Raw genomic sequence first — 20,315 nt, 5'->3', positions numbered from 1 at the left:
ATTGGGAAAGAGAAATGTGTTTGGCTGCTCTTTGGTACAGAGTCAGACCAAAGTGGAAGATAATAACTTTTCTCCATTTTCTTCTATGAATAATACCAATTTTTCCATAATGAAGAGAAATATCTTAAATTAAGGCCTTGTAGAATTATCTGGAACAAGTCTAATTCTAACTCCTGAGGAAGTAGACAGGATCCTTCAGTCTGTGGGCTCAGCTACTCTTTCGTTAGAATCAGGTCCCTCCTGGATGGTTAAGGCTGCCTGGGAAGTGACCTGTGGTTGGGACAATGTGGTGCTGCCTACTTCTCTGCAGGAAGGGGTTGTCCCCTCAGCCTGGAAGGAAGCTGTGGTGTGCCCCCTCCTTAAGAGGCCGTTGCTGGATCCAACTATCCTGGACAATTTTCATCCAGTCTCCAATCTCTCCATTCTCTGGAAGGTGGTGGAGATAGTGATTGGCTTCAGCTCAAGAGGATCCTGGCTTATCTAGGATAAGCTGCTATTATCTAGAGTAAGCTGCCAACTGAAGTGGATTATCTAGACTTGTTTCAGTTGGAGTTCAGGCCAGGGTTCAGTATGGAGACAGCATTGACTGCATTTGTCAATGACCTATGGTAGAGCTGGGATGGGGGCGCTACATCCATCCTGGTGCTCCTTGATCTCTCAGCAGCTTTTGATACCATCGACCATGGTATCCTATTGGGCTGGCTTCAGGGATTAGGAGCGGGAGGCACTGTTTTGCAGTGGTTCTCTCCTTTCTTGTGGCTGGTTCCAACTGGTGTTGACGGGGTGAGAGGCATGCCTGTGAGTCCTAACTTGCCAACAGTTAGGACTCAACTCTCTTGCCCCTTTTGTTTAACATCTACATGAAACCACTGGGTGAGCTCATTTGTCAGTGTGGGATTAGCTACCATCAATATGCTGATGATACTCAATTATACATCTCAACCCAGGTCGACCAAGTGTTGAAGTCTTGATCCAGTCAGTGCCTGGAGGCTGTGCAGCTGAATGGGGAAGAACAGATTCAGGCTCAATCCTGCAAGACCCAGTGGCTTTGTTTGTTTGGCCCCTCTGGTTCCAGGGACATCTTTAATCTTTAATGTGGTTGCACTTCCCCATGCGAGACTGGTGTGCAATCTAGTGTTCTTCTTGGACATGCAGCTCCTACTCAAAGAGCAGATAGCCAGGAGGGCCTTTGCACAGGTTCACCTTGTGCACCAACTGCACCTGTTCCTGACTGGGATGGTCTTCAGATAGTCACTCATATCTCAGTGACTTCTCGATTGGATTACTGTATAGATAGTCCTTGCTTAACAGCCATTCGTTTAATGATGGTTTGGACTTACGACGGTGCTGAAAAAAACAACTTATGACCAGTTCTCACACTTATAACCGTCGCAGTGTCCTTACAGTCACACGATCACAATTTGGGTGCTTGGCAACCAGTTCACATTTATGACCACTGCAGCATCCTGTTGTCCTGTGATCACCTTTTTCGACCTTCACAGTAAGCTTCTGGCAAGCAAAATCAATGGGGAACCACATGATTCGCTTAACAACCACATGGTTCACTTAATCACCCATGGTGATTCGCTTAACAACCATCTCAAAAAAGGTCATAAAATCAGGTTGGATTCGCTTAATGATCGCTTCGCTTAGCAATTGAAATTCTGGTCCCAGTTGTGATTCTTAAGCAAGGACTACCTGTAATATGCTCTACATGGGGCTGTCCTTGAAGACCACTTGGAGGCTATAGCTGGTCCAGAATGCAGTAGTGCAGGCACCTAGAAAGTGTGCCTTCTCAATGATGGCTCCTACCTTGCAGAATGATACCCCCTGGACATTTGTACTGTTCCCACCTTTCTTACCTTTTGTAAACTGTTCAAGACCTGGTTGTTCTCCCAGACCTTGGGCTTGAATGAAGGTCAAGCCCCTTTGGTTGATTATTGGCTGCTCAGCTTTTAGGGTTTTGATTCCAGTTACCTGTCTTCTTTTTCCCTTCAATATATTTTGTTTTCTTTTAATTTTTATCTGTATGCTGCCCAGTTGTTGTTTATTCGTTTAGTCGCTTCCGACTCTTCGTGACTTCATGGACCAGCCCACGCCAGAGCTTCCTGTCGGTCGTCAAATGCTGCCCAGAGTCTCTATGGAATTGGGCAGCCTCAAAATTAAAATTGAAATAGTAAATAAAATAAATATGGGTGCTATGTGATTGGCCACATCCACTGAAGCCACAATTTTGTGAGAATGCCCATAACATTCTTTAAAATGTGTTCCAGTACAATCTTATTTTGAATGTTTCATATTCTGTTTCTGGAAAGTTTTAGAGCAGGAACTGTGTTCTTTAACAGAAGATAGAGATAGAGATAAATAGAAAGATAGAGAGAGATCAGGGGTCCCCAAACTCTTCAGCTCAACTTCATGAAGTTTCAGATTGTTCATCGACCCCCAAATATTTATTATATGAATATAATTTAATAAATAATTTTAAACTAATAGTACTGTGAATAATAATAACAACAACAGATGGTCCCTTTGACCTTTGAGGTTCAATATTGGCCACTTTGGAGAACCCTGGTATATATGTATGTGGGGGTAGATAGATGGAAATGTTGATAATTAAGCTGGAATAAAGCACGAAAAAACAATATGGTGCCCAGGGGCACCTTTGGCACCTGCTGAGTTCCCTGGCCTATTCTTTTTTTTTTTTTCAAAATTATTTTAATTCAGTTCAATTCAGTGGAAACCTGGGATAATGAAAAACAAAGCCCCAGCCTCTAGCATCATCTTTGGTTACAAAAATGCTGGGTGGCATAAAAATGTGGCTGGCCAATATGGAAGTATTTCTATTTGTCCAGAAAAAAAAAAGGCAAAGATAAACTAGGTATGACAGGGCACTACTCTGTGTGACAAGGAGCAATATCACCAATTTATATTCTGATAAATGGAGATTGGTGACAGCCATTTGGTGAACAGGCAACTTCTTCCATGGCAGCCATTTTGTGAGAATGCCCATGTCATAGTCCCCAAAATGCACATGTGCCCACCTTCCCAGGAAGGATGCCTATGCTTATGCCTGCTAAAATGTATGGATTCTGGCTCAAATTCAGCACTGCCTATTTTATATATTCTGCCACAAGGCAACCTGCTGATGTTTCAGTGCAAAATCAGTGGCATTAGAGAGAATTGTCCTTATCATTCCACAAGATTCTTGAGTGAAGTGCTCCTTTGGATTTGTTCCTTGGCATTATGAAGCAGCTACTACCATTTCAGGGTTTGCCATGGCAGCTGCCAGGCCTTCCTGAGGTCTTCTGGATGTATGTATACCCCAAATACACTTTCATGGAATTATTTGCACAGACCAAATAAAAAGCATCCTTTATTTTTCAACAGATTTGGTAATCAGGCATCCTATCAATCACAGTGGCTAGGGGTTCTGGTAGTTATACTCCAGGATAAGATTATATTACTGAAATTTAAAGGTTCCTTCAAAAGACAGGTTTTAAAATCTCTATTAAAATCTGGAGTTATAGGCGTATTAGTATTATTGTAGCAGAGCCTCTAGATGGCAGCATATGGCTTTGAGTTGAAGAAATCCTGAACAAAAAATCAAAGAGATTTATTGTTTTCTCAATCAACCTTAAACTCAATTCTCATGCTGCCTTAAAGGCTGGTGAGTGGTGACCCATGACAAAATATTGGATTAAATGTCCAAAAAAGTATCAGCTTGCTATATTCATGGTGGAGAAAAAAATACTTATAGCTCATATCTTGGGTTTCAGTATATGAAGTACTGTACTTTCTTATGGTTGCACAAGCTAATATTAATATCTGAAACTTAAAAATAGTGATACATGGCTGTTTCATGGTAGAGTGATTGTGTGGGGAAAAGGATGTGTACGTAATCAGACTTTTTTTTTTTTTCAATCTTTCATTTCTCTTTCAGTCAAGCTCAGTGCTGGGCATACGCATTGGACCCCGAGGCCTATTATCTCCCCATAGTTTTAGGAATCATCTCTATTAGAGGTCCACTTTTGATCAATATGGACCAGTGTTTCTCAACCTCAGCAACTTTAAGGTGTGTGGACTTCAACTCCCAGAATTCTGGGAGTTGAAGTCCACACATCTTAATGTTGCTGAGGTTGAGAAACACTGATATAAACAATGTTGATCTGGATGAGCAAATGGTGTTTCCAGGTACAACTTCTATTATGAAATTGTTCTGTATCATTCATGGAATTTTACTGGCAGTCCAGATGATGTTCCACTTGTAGTTCTCCCATGTTTTCCTGCGCCTTCTTCCATCTTTCACCTTAGCACTAAAAACAAAAAGAACAAAAGACAACAATGACCCCCCCCAAATCCATTAAGAATAAAAAGACATGATGGTTGCATACTGCTTATCACCTGGTAGTACTGGAAATCATCTGGCTGGAAGCATCTTCAGTGTTAGGTGGTTTCTTGGCTCATAATGGAAAGGCAGATCAATGGTTCCAAATAACACGATGGAGCTATTCTGTTCTGTCCAGTGGCAATGAATGTGATCTTGAAGCATCAGAAAAAGAAACTTGTAATTAATCCCAAACTATTGGCATTCTACAGTAATGTAGACTGTCACACAGATATTGATCTAGTTATTTGCTGAAAACCTGATTGCTTTGCTAATTCAGAGGAACAGTGGTTCATTTTTAACTGACTTTGACAATGAAGGATTTTTTCCCCTCTCCTTCAGTCACTTATAAAGGGTAACATACTGAAGCTTCTGGGCATCTGAGGACTCCTTCTATTTGTTACTATTCAGAGTCAGTTAATATTACAAATCTGAATATCAGCTACATTTCTCAATTTCGGAAATTGTGTATAATTGAAAAATCCAACCATTTGTTTCAAAGTCATACCAAAAGGGAAATATGCTACCTTGGGAATTCAGGAATGGCTTTTCTTAGAGCAAGAGCCCTTTATTCCATTTTCTCCCTCCAGAAAATACATTGAAGAATCATTGGCACATCACAGGTCCTGTGACATAGGCCACGCATGTTGGACTTTATGCAAGTGTACAGTCATTATTCCCCACATTTTGTGCACAAGAGAACATCGGCATTGGCAGTGGTGGGAATCTTAATGTTTTACTGACTTTGTGAATAAATCCCTGATAAACTCTCAAGAAAACTGCCATGAAAGTTCTGTAAGCTTATATGACTACAAATGTAACTGCATCTTGAGAAACTTTGCATTCTGATTCAGGTCCAGAAGAAAACAGAGGGTCCCCTATCCTTCAGAAGCATATCGGAGTCCATACATACAATCAGATGAAAGCAATCTCTCCCGTTAGTTCATTTGAACTGAGACATGTTTGAAATGAAGTTTAACAGGAAGCTGCCTTATACTGAGTCAGACTGCTGACACATCTAGTCTGGTATTGTCAGCACTGATTGCATTCCCTTGACACAATAAGCCATGATTTAATTGTAGTTGATGGAATAAGTCGCTGCCAGCTGGGTCCACATAATACACTAAGCCAAGACCAAACTAATATGGATTAGGACAGAAGTAAGCAACTCTAGCCCCCATTTATGTCCCTTGAATATCCAAGATTGTGCTGCTAAAAGTGTGAATTTAAGTTAAAAAGATTAAAATAAAGGAAGAAATTAGTGTATTATGCCTCTGTGAGGTGAAACACACCTATTTCAAACCTATTTTAAACTTACTTCAAAGATCCCCAGAACACCCTGAGATAACACCACCAAATTCTGGCTGTAAAATTATCCAGTCGTTTTTAAAGGCTGCATAATTTTAAGGAAAAGGGTGAAATAAGGGTTGAAATGGATGTACCAGATTTTGTGAGGTGAAAAACACCCATTTCTACCCCTTAAAAATCCCCAAAATATCCCCCGTCCCTCAAAACATGTGCTGATGTCAGCGATATCATACACAATCCTCAGGCAGGGAAGTATGTTTAGGGGTGAAAAAGGCTGCTCAATCTGGCTTGGAAATGATGTATGGACTCTGCAACTCTGGGCTGTTTCTGGTAGGGGTGGGAGATTTCTGTATACGAGCATGTGCTCTACCACTTACCAATGGCTCCTTTCTCTAGAATAAGTTGTATTTCTGTAGATTCAACTCCTATTTAATACTGTCATATAACCCAGGCAGCATCAGAGCAGTCAGCAGTCATTACAGAATGAAAGCTGCCACTATGTTTTAGACCACTGTTTCTCAACCTAGGCAACTTCAAGACTTGTGGATTTCAACTCCCAGAATTCCCCAGCCAGTGTGAATTCTGTGAGTTGAAGTTGACACATCTTAAAGTCGACACATCTTAAAGTTGAGAAACACTGTTTTAGACTGTGAATTTTTAGGAACTGTTGTTTACTTAGCTTTGCAGGAAGTCTTGGTTCCCATAATAAAGTCTTGCCTCTGCTTTTCAGCCAAATATTTTAACTTCTCATACTTCATTACTTCTTTTATTTTGTGAAATCCATACACGATGGGCCAGTTAGCACTCTGATCCTCAGGACTTTGAGCTATAGACTCTCCCAAGAGACAAATAAACTATTCTTGATTTATTTTCATCTCTGTTTTAATTTCTGCAGCAATCAGTGTAAACAAAGCTTAATCCTATTTAAAATGAGCAAGTGCAATCATATTGCCAGACTCACAAAGAAATATTTAAAACTTGCTACCTCATTTACTAGTATTCACTGCTTGATGTAATATACCACATACTTAATATCTGATTCCCCTGTATAATAAAATTCATATGCGTACCTAATTTATGAAGTGTGTGCTCATGTATAAATTATGTTTTTTGCTTCCAAACAATATTAGAGATCAATTCATTGCACTTGCTACTCAGATATATTTTGTATGCAAATGCCAAGATTTATATTCACATGGGCACCCTTCTAAAATGATGCTATGTACATTTATTTTTACTTGGGAATTGGATTTTAAGCACACCATTTTTCAGCTCAATTTGGCCCTCATTTAGCAACATAGGATACTAAGTTCCAGATAAAGTACCCTAACAAAATGAGTACAAAAGTTATTAGGATAATTTGGCCACAGTGTTTTGTGCTTCCGAGGCCATTTCTCCACTGACTGCCAGGAAGAACATAGGCTTGCCTGGTAGCCAAATGTTTCTTTTTCTCTTTTCTTCTTCTAGGAATACTGACCTCTGGATAGTTATTCCATGAGACTGATATTCTTACTGATAACCTCTGCCACTTCCCACCCTGGCACTCCTTGTGCTTACCTGAGGGCAGAAGTAAGAGCAGAACTGCAGTGGTGGGAGGTCTGTGCTGGTGTGCTTTCAACTAAACACATTAGATGAGAGAAATTCAGGGATCACATTGCAAATAGGGCTGCAACTTCTAAATATAACTACAGCTGGTCCTCATTTAATGACCACAATTGGGACCGGCATTTCAGTTGCTAAGCGAAGTGTCATTAAGCAAATCTGACCCAAGTTTGTGACCTTTTTTGTGGTAGTTAAGCGAATCACTGCAAGCATTAAGCAAACCACATGGTCATTAAGTGAATCACATGGTTCCCCATTGATTTTGCTTGCCAGAAGCCAGCCAGGAAGGTCAAAAATGGAGAACATGTGACCATGGGATGCTGCAATGGTCATAAATGTGAACCCATTGCCAAGTGCCCAAATCATGATCATGTGACCACAGTGACGCTGCAGTGGTCATAAGTGTGAGGATCAGTCGTAAGTCAGATTTTTCAGCACCATTGTAAGACCAAAACATCACTAAACGAATGGTTGTTAAGCGAGGACTACCTTTAGAAGGCCCATGTTGAAGAAGGTTATTCTAGATCCAAAGTTCATTTATTAAGATCACTTTGGGAACTACTCAGGATTACTAAATTTTGAAGTAAAAATATAATCATGAAAAAAAGAGAAAGAAGCCAAATAAATAATAAATCAAGCAAATATGAAGCTGGTTCACATAGTTAAGCCACAGTGTGATTGGTTTTGACTTAGAATATTGCATGAATTCAACCACTGTAAAAAGTTCGTTGCTTAGTGGAATGTACAGACCTATAATATGTTCAATACATGATGGTTAAGCAAGACATAGTTCATATAATGTGTGCACCATCATATTTGTAAATGAAGTATGTATATAAACACACAGTAAAAAGCAGGTAAGGCTGCCATATACAAATTATAGATAGGTAAAACCTTTAGGAAACACAAAGACATTTGAAATATTCTAGAACATCTAAATGCCATTAGATAGTGATTCACGTCAATCTCCCAGGACAAAGATATTGCTCTGCAGAAGGCTTTCTGCATTACTTTTACATTTGTAAATTTATTGACAACGTGGTTGCAAAGTAACAGTATGCAAGTACAGTATTATTTCCCATCTATTCAGTTCTGAATTCCAGTGGTTGTATGGTTCTGGTAATAAAGGAGTTAAGGTTTAAAGCTAGCTTCTCTGTGGAATGGGCCAGCCTCTCCTCTACAACAAGACATCTGGATTTAATAAAATCTAGCAAATGAGAGTATGCTCTCTCTCCCTCCTTTTACAGAAAAACTGTCAAAACATTCCAATGGTGTGAGGTAGAATCTGGTACAGAAATCGCTGGCTGGCAAAGCACAAGACAACCAGCACAATCATGGCTCCCCAACATATCTTGCTTCTGCTGGTTATCCTGGTCAATGCTGTCGATGGGCAACAGCAGTTAATGGAATACATGGAGAGGAGGCTGGCTGGCTTAGAGGTGAGAGCATGAGATGGCAACTTACACATTCATCTCTGAACTTGGTAGGCACATGGCATTAGGACTGCAATTCTGTAGACTTGTTCTAGAAAGATGTGAACTGTTATCTGAGAAGAAACCATTCTTTCCCAGGTGGGAACTCACTATAGGCTCAACTGAGCTGCAATGCTAAATTGTCCTACATTCTGACAGGAGGTAAAGCGTCATTCATGATTGTAGGTGATGGTGTGGGAGCACAGATGAGTGTGAATATTTCAAGCTGCTTAGTTTATATTTGTAATGAGAGGTATGCAAGATACTCTGAAAGCAAAAGTTTTTTCCAGATTTTAAAATCTTGTTCCATATTTTAAATTGCTACAGCTTCTTGGAAGACCAGGAGCCTCTTATTTCAAAATGTAATGGGTCTGACAGCACTTCACCCATTTATTCATGAAAACTCTACCCAATAACCCTGTAGGACTGCAGCTATAGTGAGTGTTAGTAGCTGGATGCATGCTGCTGGCTGGGAGACAGGATTATAAAATAAGGAGTCCTAAAGTCTAGATTGCAGCTTGGTACCTTTAAAAGCAAAACTAAATTGTAGAAAATCTTAACATTAATTAATGAAAATGCAGGTACAGAGGGATGCCTGAAAATCCAGAAGGTAGATGAAAATGTCTCAGAATTAGCTGATATTTTAACATGACAGGATTTTAAGTCCATGACTTTCAGTATTTAGTCTGTAATAACAATGACTCTGTAATGTGTCAAATCAAATCACATGTCAGATATAACCTGATTTTTACAGGGTGAATGCTGTCTCAGTTTGAGTTCATTTTTTATCCTGTGGGTTATGAACTTTTTCCATTTCTTCTGCAATTATCTGGATGTAGCATGCTTGCTAAAGAGTTTCCTCTACATTCCCCTTAAAGCTTCTAATTCCCTTTGTACCATCAGGAACGCATCTCCCAGTGGCATGATCAGAGCAGCCGTTATTCCAGTGAACTGAGAGATTTCAAGAATAAGGTGGTGTCCATGTTGGAGACAGTAGAAAAAGATAAGGAAATACTCCGTGCAGAGATGGAAAATACTGCCGTACGGGTGGACCGACTGGAGAGAGAAGTGGACTATCTTGAGACCCAAAATCCTGCCCCACCCTGTGTGGAAGTAGATGATAAGCTCATGGAGAACCAGGCTTCTACTGCCAAGAAGCGTAAGAATGAGAAATATGACAAACTGACAGGTGAGCAGGATTCCCCAGGTCATGTACTCACACAAGAAGCCAATCCCAATGATTCTCTTACATAATTTTCCTAAGTTCCTCAAGTGTTACTGTCAGTTATTAAGATATATTTGGCTGTGTTCACATGTTGTGCAAAGCTGTCATGTGGGTTGTTTGGTTTGGATTAGCTTGCTGTGTGAATTCAGCCACTCTGGAATGTAAACCATGCTTTACGGCTTAGTGTGATGTGTGAATTCAGCCAATCGTGTTTTATTCACCAAACCATAGCTCAGAAAGCCACAGCTTAGTGATAGATGTCAATCTAACCAATGAATATATTAATATTAAGATAGGCATTTGCAAAAGATTACAGCCATATGGGGGTTAGATGTACAGTTGAATTCTGATTAATTCATATCTTACAATTCAAAATTCTGTGAGAAGAAAGAAGGTCTTCAGAATTCTCCTACCTCAATATAACAAACCTCCATTAAAAAAGAGACTTAGTTGCGGTGGAGAGCTGGTAGCTTTATGTTGGTCATTCTTGAAGAAATCAAGACATATTAGCAGCCTGCTACTAAATAATAATAAATACAGTGAAAAAGGGCATAACTTTAATTTTTTTTACAATGAACATGCAAAGCTCACAAAATGATATGGCTGGTGTAAGGCAGAAGCTGTAATTTATTACTTCCTCTCCAATGGGAGTGGTTGCACTTCTCATCCACTTAGCACAACCACCTAAGTGGATGGACAATTTTGGAAGAGGGGAGTAGGGAAAATATTTTACTCTCAGTGCTAAAACAACATGTTATCCCTACAACAGAAAGAACATGTACATTTTTTATAACAAACAAATTTGACCTTGGAAATTTGACTTCCCAGATTACTGATGTCTTGATTGAATAAGTGCCATTAAATTGGAGTCAGCTCTTAGCAACCACATAGATTTTCTTCAGTCTGAACTTCCAGTGGTGCACCCATCATCACTGTAATCAAGTCTATCCACCTTGTTGCTGGTTATCCTCTTTTCTGTTTCCTTCCACCTTTCCCAGAATTATGGACTTAAGGAAGTATATCTTTGCATAATGTGTCCAAAATACAATACTTTGAGCCTGGTTATTTGGGCCTCAAGGGAGAACTTTGGATTAATTTGTTCTGTGATCCATTTGTTTGTTTTCTTGGCAATTCACAGTATTGTTCTTCAACACCAAAGTTCAAAAGTGTCAATATTCTCTCTACCTTGCTTCTTCAAAGTCCAACTTTTTCTTCCGTCAAATGTCACAGCGAAAACCATTGTCTGCACAATTCTGATCTTTGTAGGTATAGACACATCATAGTATCTGAATATATTTTTCAAGGCCTTCACTGCTACCCTACCAAGTGCTGGTCTGAGATGTATTTTTTACTGTTGGTTCCTTTATTGTTGATGGTTGATCCTAAAAGACAAACATAACCATCCACTTCAGTATTGATTTATTTATTCATAACAGATATAAACAATTAATTGGTGATCAAGTACTCAAATTTACTGCAGTCTTCCAGACAGGATCTGTAATCATCCTGACTCAGATATCTGCATTATCAGTTATAAGGCTGATTGCTGTACCTCTTGTCATTAGTTTGGCCTTCTTTGTATTTAATCTTAATCTCCTTTTTTCCCTGTGCTCCTTACCTTTCATCACTAAAGCTTCCAGATCATTTGCATTTTCAGCTATCAGAGTAGTGTCATCAGCACAGCAAGGTTATTGATTTTTTTTCTCCAATTTTAAAATCATGCTCATCTTCTTCCAATCAAGCTTCTGTCAGTATACTGTATATTCAGCATGTAGGTTGAATAAATAAGGAGACAGTATACAGCCTTGTCTCTGCCAACCTGGAGCTAATCTTTTTCACCATGATCCATTCAGACTGTGACTTCCTGAACTATGTACAGGTAGTCCTCAACTTACAATGGCAGTTGGGACTGGAATTTCTGTCACTAAGCAATGCAGTCTTCAGCAAAGGATCGTTACCTTGTCGTGGTGCTGGAGCTTGAGCACCTCAATGATGCCATGAGCTAAACCGTGAAGGGCCACCCAAGACGGGAAGGTCATGACAGAGAGGTCAGACTAAATGCGATCCCTGGGGAAGGTAATGGCAACCCACCTCAGTATTCTTGCCGTGAAAACTAAATGGATCAGTACAACCAGAGATATGTCGGTATACCATCGGAAGATGAGACCCCCAGGTCGGAAGATGGTCAAAATGCTACTGGGGAGGAACAGAGGATGAGCTCAACTAGCCCCAGATGTGATGACGCAGCTAGCTCAGAGCCGAAAGGACGGCTAGCGGCCGACGGTGCTGGTGGTGAACGGCGAATCCGATGTTCTAAGGATCAACACACCATTGGAACCTGGAATGTAAGATCTATGAGCCAGGGCAAATTGGATGTGGTTATTGGTGAGATGTCAAGATTAAAGATAGACATTCTGGGCGTCAGTGAACTGAAATGGACTGGAATGGGCCACTTCACATCAAATGACCACCAGATCTACTACTGCGGACAAGAGGACCACAGAAGAAATGGAGTAGCCTTCATAATTAATAGTAAAGTGGCTAAAGCAGTGCTTGGATACAACCCAAAAAATGACAGAATGATCTCAATTCGAATTCAGGGCAAGCCATCTAACATCACAGTGATCCAAATATACGCCCCAACCACAAATGCTGAAGAAGCTGAAGTAGAGCAGTTCTATGAGGATCTGCAGCACCTACTGGACAACACGCCTAAAAGAGATGTTATTTTCATCACAGGAGACTGGAATGCTAAGGTGGGCAGTCAAATGACACCTCGAATTACAGGTAAGTATGGCCTGGGAGAACAAAACGAAGCAGGACACAGGCTGATAGAATTTTGCCAAGACAATTCACTCTGCATAACAAACACTCTCTTCCAACAACCTAAGAGACGGCTTTATACATGGACTTCACCAGATGGACAACACCGAAATCAGATTGATTACATCCTTTGCAGCCAAAGGTGGCGGACATCTGTACAGTCGGTAAAAACAAGGCCTGGAGCTGACTGTAGTTCAGATCACGAACTTCTTCTTGCACAATTTAGGATCAGACTAAAGAGATTAGGGAAGACCCACAGATCAGCTAGATATGAGCTCACTAATATTCCTAAGGAATATGCAGTGGAGGTGAAGAATAGATTTAAGGGACTGGACATAGTAGATAGGGTCCCGGAAGAACTCTGGACAGAAGTTGGCAGCATTGTTCAGGAGGCGGCAACAAAATACATCCCAAAGAAAGAGAAAACCAAGAAGGCAAAATGGCTGTCTGCTGAGACACTAGAAGTAGCCCAAGAAAGAAGGAAAGCAAAAGGCAACAGTGATAGGGGGAGATATGCCCAATTAAATGCAAAATTCCAGAGGTTAGCCAGAAGAGATAAGGAATTATTTTTAAACAAGCAATGCACGGAAGTGGAAGAAGACAATAGAATAGGAAGGACAAGAGACCTCTTCCAGAAAATTAGAAACATTGGAGGTAAATTCCAGGCAAAAATGGGTATGATCAAAAACAAAGATGGCAAGGACCTAACAGAAGAAGAAGAGATCAAGAAAAGGTGGCAAGAATATACAGAAAACCTGTATAGGAAGGATAACAATATCGGGGATAGCTTTGACGGTGTGGTCGGTGAGCTAGAGCCAGACATCCTGAAGAGTGAGGTTGAGTGGGCCTTAAGAAGCATTGCTAATAACAAGGCAACAGGAGACGACGGCATCCCAGCTGAACTGTTCAAAATCTTGCAAGATGATACTGTCAAGGTAATGCATGCTATATGCCAGCAAATTTGGAAAACACAAGAATGGCCATCAGACTGGAAAAAATCAACTTATATCCCCATACCAAAAAAGGGAAACACTAAAGAATGTTCAAACTATCGAACAGTGGCACTCATTTCACATGCCAGTAAGGTAATGCTCAAGATCCTGCAAGGTAGACTTCAGCACTTCATGGAGCGAGAATTGCCAGATGTACAAGCTGGGTTTAGAAAAGGCAGAGGAACTAGAGACCAAATTGCCAATATCCGCTGGATAATGGAAAAAGCCAGGGAGTTTCAGAAAAACATTTATTTCTGTTTTATTGACTATTCTAAAGCCTTTGACTGTGTGGACCATAACAAATTGTGGCAAGTTCTTAGCGGTATGGGGATACCAAGTCATCTTGTCTGCCTCCTGAAGAATCTGTATAACGACCAAGTAGCAACAGTAAGAACAGACCACGGAACAACAGACTGGTTTAAGATTGGGAAAGGAGTACGGCAGGGCTGTATACTCTCACCCTACCTATTCAACTTGTATGCAGAACACATCATGCGACAAGCTGGCCTTGAGGAATCCAAGGCTGGAGTTAAAATCTCTGGAAGAAACATTAACAATCTCAGATATGCAGATGATACCACTTTGATGGCTGAAAGTGAAGAGGAACTGAGGAGCCTTATGATGAAGGTGAAAGAAGAAAGTGCAAAAGCTGGTTTGCAGCTAAACCTCAAAAAAACCAAGATTATGGCAACCAGCTTGATTGATAACTGGCAAATAGAGGGAGAAAATGTAGAAGCAGTGAAAGACTTTGTATTCCTAGGTGCAAAGATTACTGCAGATGCTGACTGCAGTCAGGAAATCAGAAGACGCTTAATCCTTGGAAGAAGAGCAATGACAAATCTCGATAAAATAGTTAAGAGCAGAGACATCACACTGACAACAAAGGCCCGCATAGTTAAAGCAATGGTGTTCCCTATAGTAACATATGGCTGCGAGAGCTGGACCATAAGGAAGGCTGAGCGAAGGAAGATCGATGCTTTTGAACTGTGGTGTTGGAGGAAAATTCTGAGAGTGCCTTGGACTGCAAGAAGATCCAACCAGTCCATCCTCCAGGAAATAAAGCCAGACTGCTCACTTGAGGGAATGATATTAAAGGCAAAACTGAAATACTTTGGCCACATAATGAGAAGACAGGACACCCTGGAGAAGATGCTGATGCTAGGGAGAGTGGAAAGCAAAAGGAAGAGGGGCCGACCAAGGGCAAGATGGATGGATGATATTCTAGAGGTGACGGACTCGTCCCTGGGGGAGCTGGGGGTGTTGACGACCGACAGGAAGCTCTGGCGTGGGCTGGTCCATGAAGTCACGAAGAGTCGGAAGCGACTAAACGAATAAACAACAACAACAACAAGCAATGCAGTTGTAAAGTACGACTGCATCGCTTAGTGATGGCAATCCCTGCTGTCCCAGTTGCCATCCCATGGTTGTTAGGCAAGGCAATTTCCTGCTGGCTTCCCACAACCAAAATCAGTGGGGAAGCCGGCAGGAAGTTGCAAGTCCCAGGCCCACAGGCAGTAAGTGGCTGCTGCCAGGTGGGGGAAGGAGCAAGGGGGCATGCGGGGGTAGGTTGGGGATGGTGTGTAAGAGGTGCAGTGCAGCACAGGGAGGGTGCACAAGGGTGCAAGAGGGGGTTGGGGAGGGTGTGTGAGGGTGTGAAGGAGTGCGCAAGAGGAGACACATGGGTCAGTGAGGGTGCGCAGAGGTGAGTGAGAGGCCAGCATGGTGTGAGTGCAGAGGGGCTGGGGGAGGGTGCACGGGTGGGGGAGACTTACCCCAGCAACTTGTGACCTTCCCTGCTGGCTTCCTCATTGACTTGCTGGGGAAGCTGGCAGGGAAGGTTGCAAATGGTGATTGCAGGGCACTTGGCAACTGGCCATAAGTGTGAATGGGTTGCCAAGCACCCAGATTGCGATCATGTGACTGTGGAGGTTGGAACTCCAAGGACAGGTCGTAAACACCATTCGTTCAGCACTGTCATAAATTCAAACAGTCGCTGAACAAATGGTCATAGGTTGACGACTACCTGTCTAGGCTTTGCATAAGGACAATGAGATATTCTGGGATTTCCATTTTCCTAAGCGTATTCCACAACTTGACATGGTCAACACAATCAAAGGCCTTTCTCTAATCAGGAAGCACAATTTGACTTCTTTTTGATATACTTTAGCTTTCTCAATGATCCATGTCCATCATCAATAATGTCTCTTGTTCCTTGGCCTTTTCTAAAGCCAGCTTGAACATCTGCAATCTCCTTTTCCATGTAGGGCTCTAATCTGTATTGGATGATCCTAAGCATTATTTTGCTTGCAGGTGAAATTAAGGATACTGTATGATAGTTTGCACACTCTGTTGAATTTCCTTTCTTTAGTATTGGTATATACTGTAGACTGACCACTTCCAATTTGTTTGCCACTGTGTCATTCTCCAGATTTGCTGGCATAGTTTGGTTAGATTAGAACCTTTACTGATTCTTCTTCTGTTGCATGCCATATTACCACAGATATTCTATCAATTCCTTTAGCCTTCTGACTTGGTAATGACTAGGAATGCTGATCCTTCATCTTCTTGTGCTAGAGGTTCTTGTAAAATAGGGAATATCTTCTAAGGTGTCTCCAGCAACAAGCAGCATATCATGCTTGCATGTTCTTTTGATTTCAGACTGAACTTGACCATAAAACTTGTTAAAATCCTCTTTTTCTGCATCAGTGGTTGGAGCATAAACCTGGATAATCATCATATTGAAGGGTTGTCTGCAACATCTAATTGACAATATTCAGTAATTGACTGCATTGTATCCAATTATTGTCTTTGCAATATCCTTCAGAACTATGAAAGCAACACCATTCCTTCTTTCTGTGTGTTTACGTGTCCTTCAATTTATTGATGCCTGAGTTGTCAATTTGTAGTTGTTTCATTTAATTTCATCTTTCACTGTGTTCAGCTTTCCCATGTTCATGCTTCTTATGTTCCATGTTCCCACTGTAATTCTGTTGTGGCAGCTTTGAATTTCTTTTCTGCATTGCATCATCAGTAGCTAGATATCTTTAAGGCTTTAATTTAGCTGTGCCATAAACACCATTAGTACTCCAAAAGATCCTTACATGTTCCTCAATAGCATCTTGAGTTAATAATCGTTAATCATTTTGTATTTTCTATCCATGTGGTTTTCTTGGTAAAATACAGTTTACCATTGCCTTCTCCTATGCAAGATGAACTGATACCTTTGCCATTGTCACTAAAGTGCTCTTCCCCCTCAAGGATTTTCCTGTATCACTGCTGCCCAACATATGCTTTAACTGGAAAGATGGGATGACCTTCACACCTTGGGTGACCCAGCTAGGGATATACAGTATACTGCTGGTGTACACTCCTGGCATTCTTTGCTCATCCCTCCCAGGAACAATCTCCACTACCACCACCATAAGGAGGCTGCATAGCAGGACCTGAAGGGTGGAGATGGTGGTATTGATGCCTGACTGAGTTTAAAATTCTGCATTTAAAAAACTAATGTAAACTAGGTATGGCATTTTAGTTTTACCCAATAACCTCTTCAAAATTTATTCCTGGTAAGCTTGGTATTGATTCTCTCCTGGCTTTGATTTCTTTGATATAGACTTCTCTAACTCGATACAATGTGAGATTTTGCAAAACTGGAGTCCAGAAATTCTCAAGGTGCTATTTTGGAAAAAACTGCTATACTGCAATGTGGAGTTTAGCTTGCAAAGCAAATATATGCAAATATACAGTATATGCAAATATATATTTGCGGGTTTTTTTACTTAAAAAAGCAAAAAATAACAATATGTATATAGGATTTAGCAACTAAACACTTAATCAAATAGAACTAGGGGTGACATAGATTGAAAATAGAAAAGAAGTTAAGAGAACACAACTATAGATCCAAAATCACAGTTTAGATAGTTGGAAACCACTTTTTAATAAGCTTTGTTGTTTTCTTTTCTTTTCTTTTTGTCCTTTTTCTTTTTCTTTTCTTCTTTTCTCTTTGTTCGTTGTTATATGTATTTGTATGTATTATGTTGTTTATGTTATTTTGCTTTCTAATAAAATAAAAAAAAACAAATATATATTTGCAAGGAAAATATCAAAAGGAAAACTGAATGGGTCAAGAGGAGAGGGAAGACTGAGAAAGTCATGATAAGAGCCTCAAAAAGAGAAAAGTGAAAAGTTTAAAGATTAGAAGGCAGTGCATGATTTGGCATAATAAAACACTGTGCCCTTGAGTATTGTTTGACTACAACTCCCAAAAACTCAAATCATATCAGTTTGACATTTAGGAAGCAAGGATGATTTGCAAGAATATAAAGTTATGGAAAGGTGAAATGAATGATGTTGGGAAAACTAGTTTTAGCTGTTACCATTACTGTTTCTTATCTTATGCCTTTAATTTATTTGGTTTACTATAAGACTAACACTGCTGACCCAGAAAGAGAACAGGATGAAGGATATGTAGATATGTACTTATGTAACACCAGGTGGGCCTGCGGGTACTGACCTTCACTGCCCATCTTTTTTGCACAGGCTGACCTGTACATAAGCCCAGTTTTACCTTAAGCATATTCCGGTATTCTATGTAAACTAGAATTTCATATGGTATACTTTGCAAGTTAACTTAATTGTTTTCTGTATCCCACCAATTAGAAGGTACATGCTTTTGGATCAGTAATGGGCAAAGTATTTGTATGAAGGCATACTTTTAACATACAAAATAAATGCATTTAAGATACTGTTTTTTCACAGCATTGGCATGCATTATGGAGGACCATCAGTAGTTTAATTATGAGTAAAGCAGCTAGTATATATAGTATATGATATATAAATAATTTTGTTGCTGACGATAAATAATGGGATAACACATGGAACCTTGAATGATTTATTATTTATTTATTATTCAAATTTTATTACCGCCCATCTGCTGAATATGCTCTTAATAAGCATTTCCCAAGAATCTCAGAAATCAGTAAAATTTAAGCCACCTGTTTCTGACCATGACATACATTCTGCAATTTTTTATGAGCTTACATGACTTGATATTATGCTTCAGTATGGATGTGAGGTAGCAGAACATATATTAAGCATTCTATAACTATTCTTTATAGATTGCAGTGACACCATATCCCAAGTCAAAGCCATGAAGATATTAAAGAGGTTTGGCAGCACTGCTGGACTCTGGACCAAAGACCCCCTCAGTAATTCAGAGAAGATCTATGTGTTTGATGGCACTAGCAATGACACTGTCTATGTTTTTCCCAGAATGAGAGAATTTACCCTCTTTTCTGCTACCCGAAAGTCTGCACGCATCAAGTTGCCCTATCCATGGGTTGGCACTGGACATTTGGTATATGGGGGGTATCTTTATTATATTCGGCGACATGGCACATTTCAGGTCATCAAGTTTAGCTTGACCAACAAAACAATTGTTGATAGTTCTGTCTTCCCAGCTGAGGAGCAGATCCCTGTCTTTGGTCTTACATCCTACAACTACATTGATTTGGGGGCCGATGAGGAGGGCATCTGGGCTATTTACGCCACACAAGAAAATGAGAAAAATATAGCATTGGCCAAACTAGACCCTACATCTCTAGACATTGAGCAAATGTGGGACACACCATGCCCTCGGGAGAATGCAGAGAGTGCTTTTGTTATCTGTGGAGCTCTCTATGTAGTATACAATACCCGGTTGCCCAGCCGCTCCCGTATTCAATGTACCTTTGATGTCAGTGGCTCAATGGCATCTGAAGATGCTGCCCAAGTCTATTTCCCAAAGCGATATGGTTCTCACTCCAGCATGAAGTACAACCCCAAAGAGAGGCAGATCTATGCTTGGGATGATGGCTACCAGATCATTTACCGAATGGAGATGAAGAAGAAGAGTGAAGTCTGAAAAAGGCCTTTGTCTTTGGCATAAGGGAATCTGAAACATGTCTCAGTGCCACAGGTTATGACTCAGATGCCAACACATGCCAAGTGGCGCATAGCATAGGAAGGCAACAGCCATAATGAGGACAGATATAGACTGAACTTTTAAAAGAAATGACTTTCTGATATATTAAATGCTTTTTAAACAGATAATTGTCAGCATTTTTATAGGTGCCTGTCAATTTTCATTTGCTTTTCAACTTAGATTTTTTTTAAAATAAATTTTATTATGGAAAAACGTTTGTTCCATTCAAAAGCATGAAGAAAAGATTTATATACCTGACTCTAGTTCCTAAGTAATGCAACATCCCTAAATTTCCATGTTCTTTAATAGCTTTAAATCCAGACTGGGATCGTCCACCCAGTACTGCTGTAGACCTCTCCTCTTTCAGAAGCAGTTCAGAAGGGATTATGAAATATTTTGCTGTCATTTCAGCCTCTGAGATTCCAAGAGTTCGCAGTGGCTATGGAAAAAAATGGTAATTTTAATGGTTAATTTAATAAGACTTCACCTTAGGTGCTGTACTAAAATGGGACAGCACAATTGGAAAGTGCAAGGATAAGGTGTTTGG

At 40.3% G+C, this 20,315-nt stretch overlaps 1 protein-coding gene across 1 annotated transcript; it reads left to right on the top strand.

The window, feature by feature from the left end:
• The first annotated feature begins 8,525 nt into the window (after positions 1–8,525).
• On the top strand, positions 8,526–19,989 carry OLFML3 (olfactomedin like 3). The gene is made up of 3 exons (XM_063297395.1): positions 8,526–8,733; positions 9,670–9,955; positions 18,924–19,989. The coding sequence occupies exons 1-3, from the start codon at positions 8,629–8,631 to the stop codon at positions 19,706–19,708; spliced, it is 1,176 nt and encodes a 391-aa protein (XP_063153465.1). The 5' UTR covers positions 8,526–8,628; the 3' UTR covers positions 19,709–19,989.
• Positions 19,990–20,315: the final 326 nt, after the last annotated feature.

Source organism: Candoia aspera, chromosome 3 (assembly GCF_035149785.1).
Source record: "Candoia aspera isolate rCanAsp1 chromosome 3, rCanAsp1.hap2, whole genome shotgun sequence".
In the NCBI taxonomy this organism is placed as follows: domain Eukaryota; kingdom Metazoa; phylum Chordata; class Lepidosauria; order Squamata; family Boidae; genus Candoia; species Candoia aspera.
The sequence above is the reverse complement of the archived record's forward strand: the minus strand, read 5'-3'. Positions and strand labels throughout refer to the sequence as shown.

What these genes read in the sequence shown, in the direction of transcription:
- OLFML3 (XM_063297395.1), top strand. Translation starts at nt 8,629, where the DNA reads ATGGCTCCCCAACATATCTTGCTTCTGCTGGTTATCCTGGTCAATGCT. An exon ending in GGAGGCTGGCTGGCTTAGAG is followed by an intron (nt 8,734 to 9,669) that starts GTGAGAGCATGA and finishes TTGTACCATCAG; the next exon opens with GAACGCATCTCCCAGTGGCA. An exon ending in GAAATATGACAAACTGACAG is followed by an intron (nt 9,956 to 18,923) that starts GTGAGCAGGATT and finishes TATTCTTTATAG; the next exon opens with ATTGCAGTGACACCATATCC.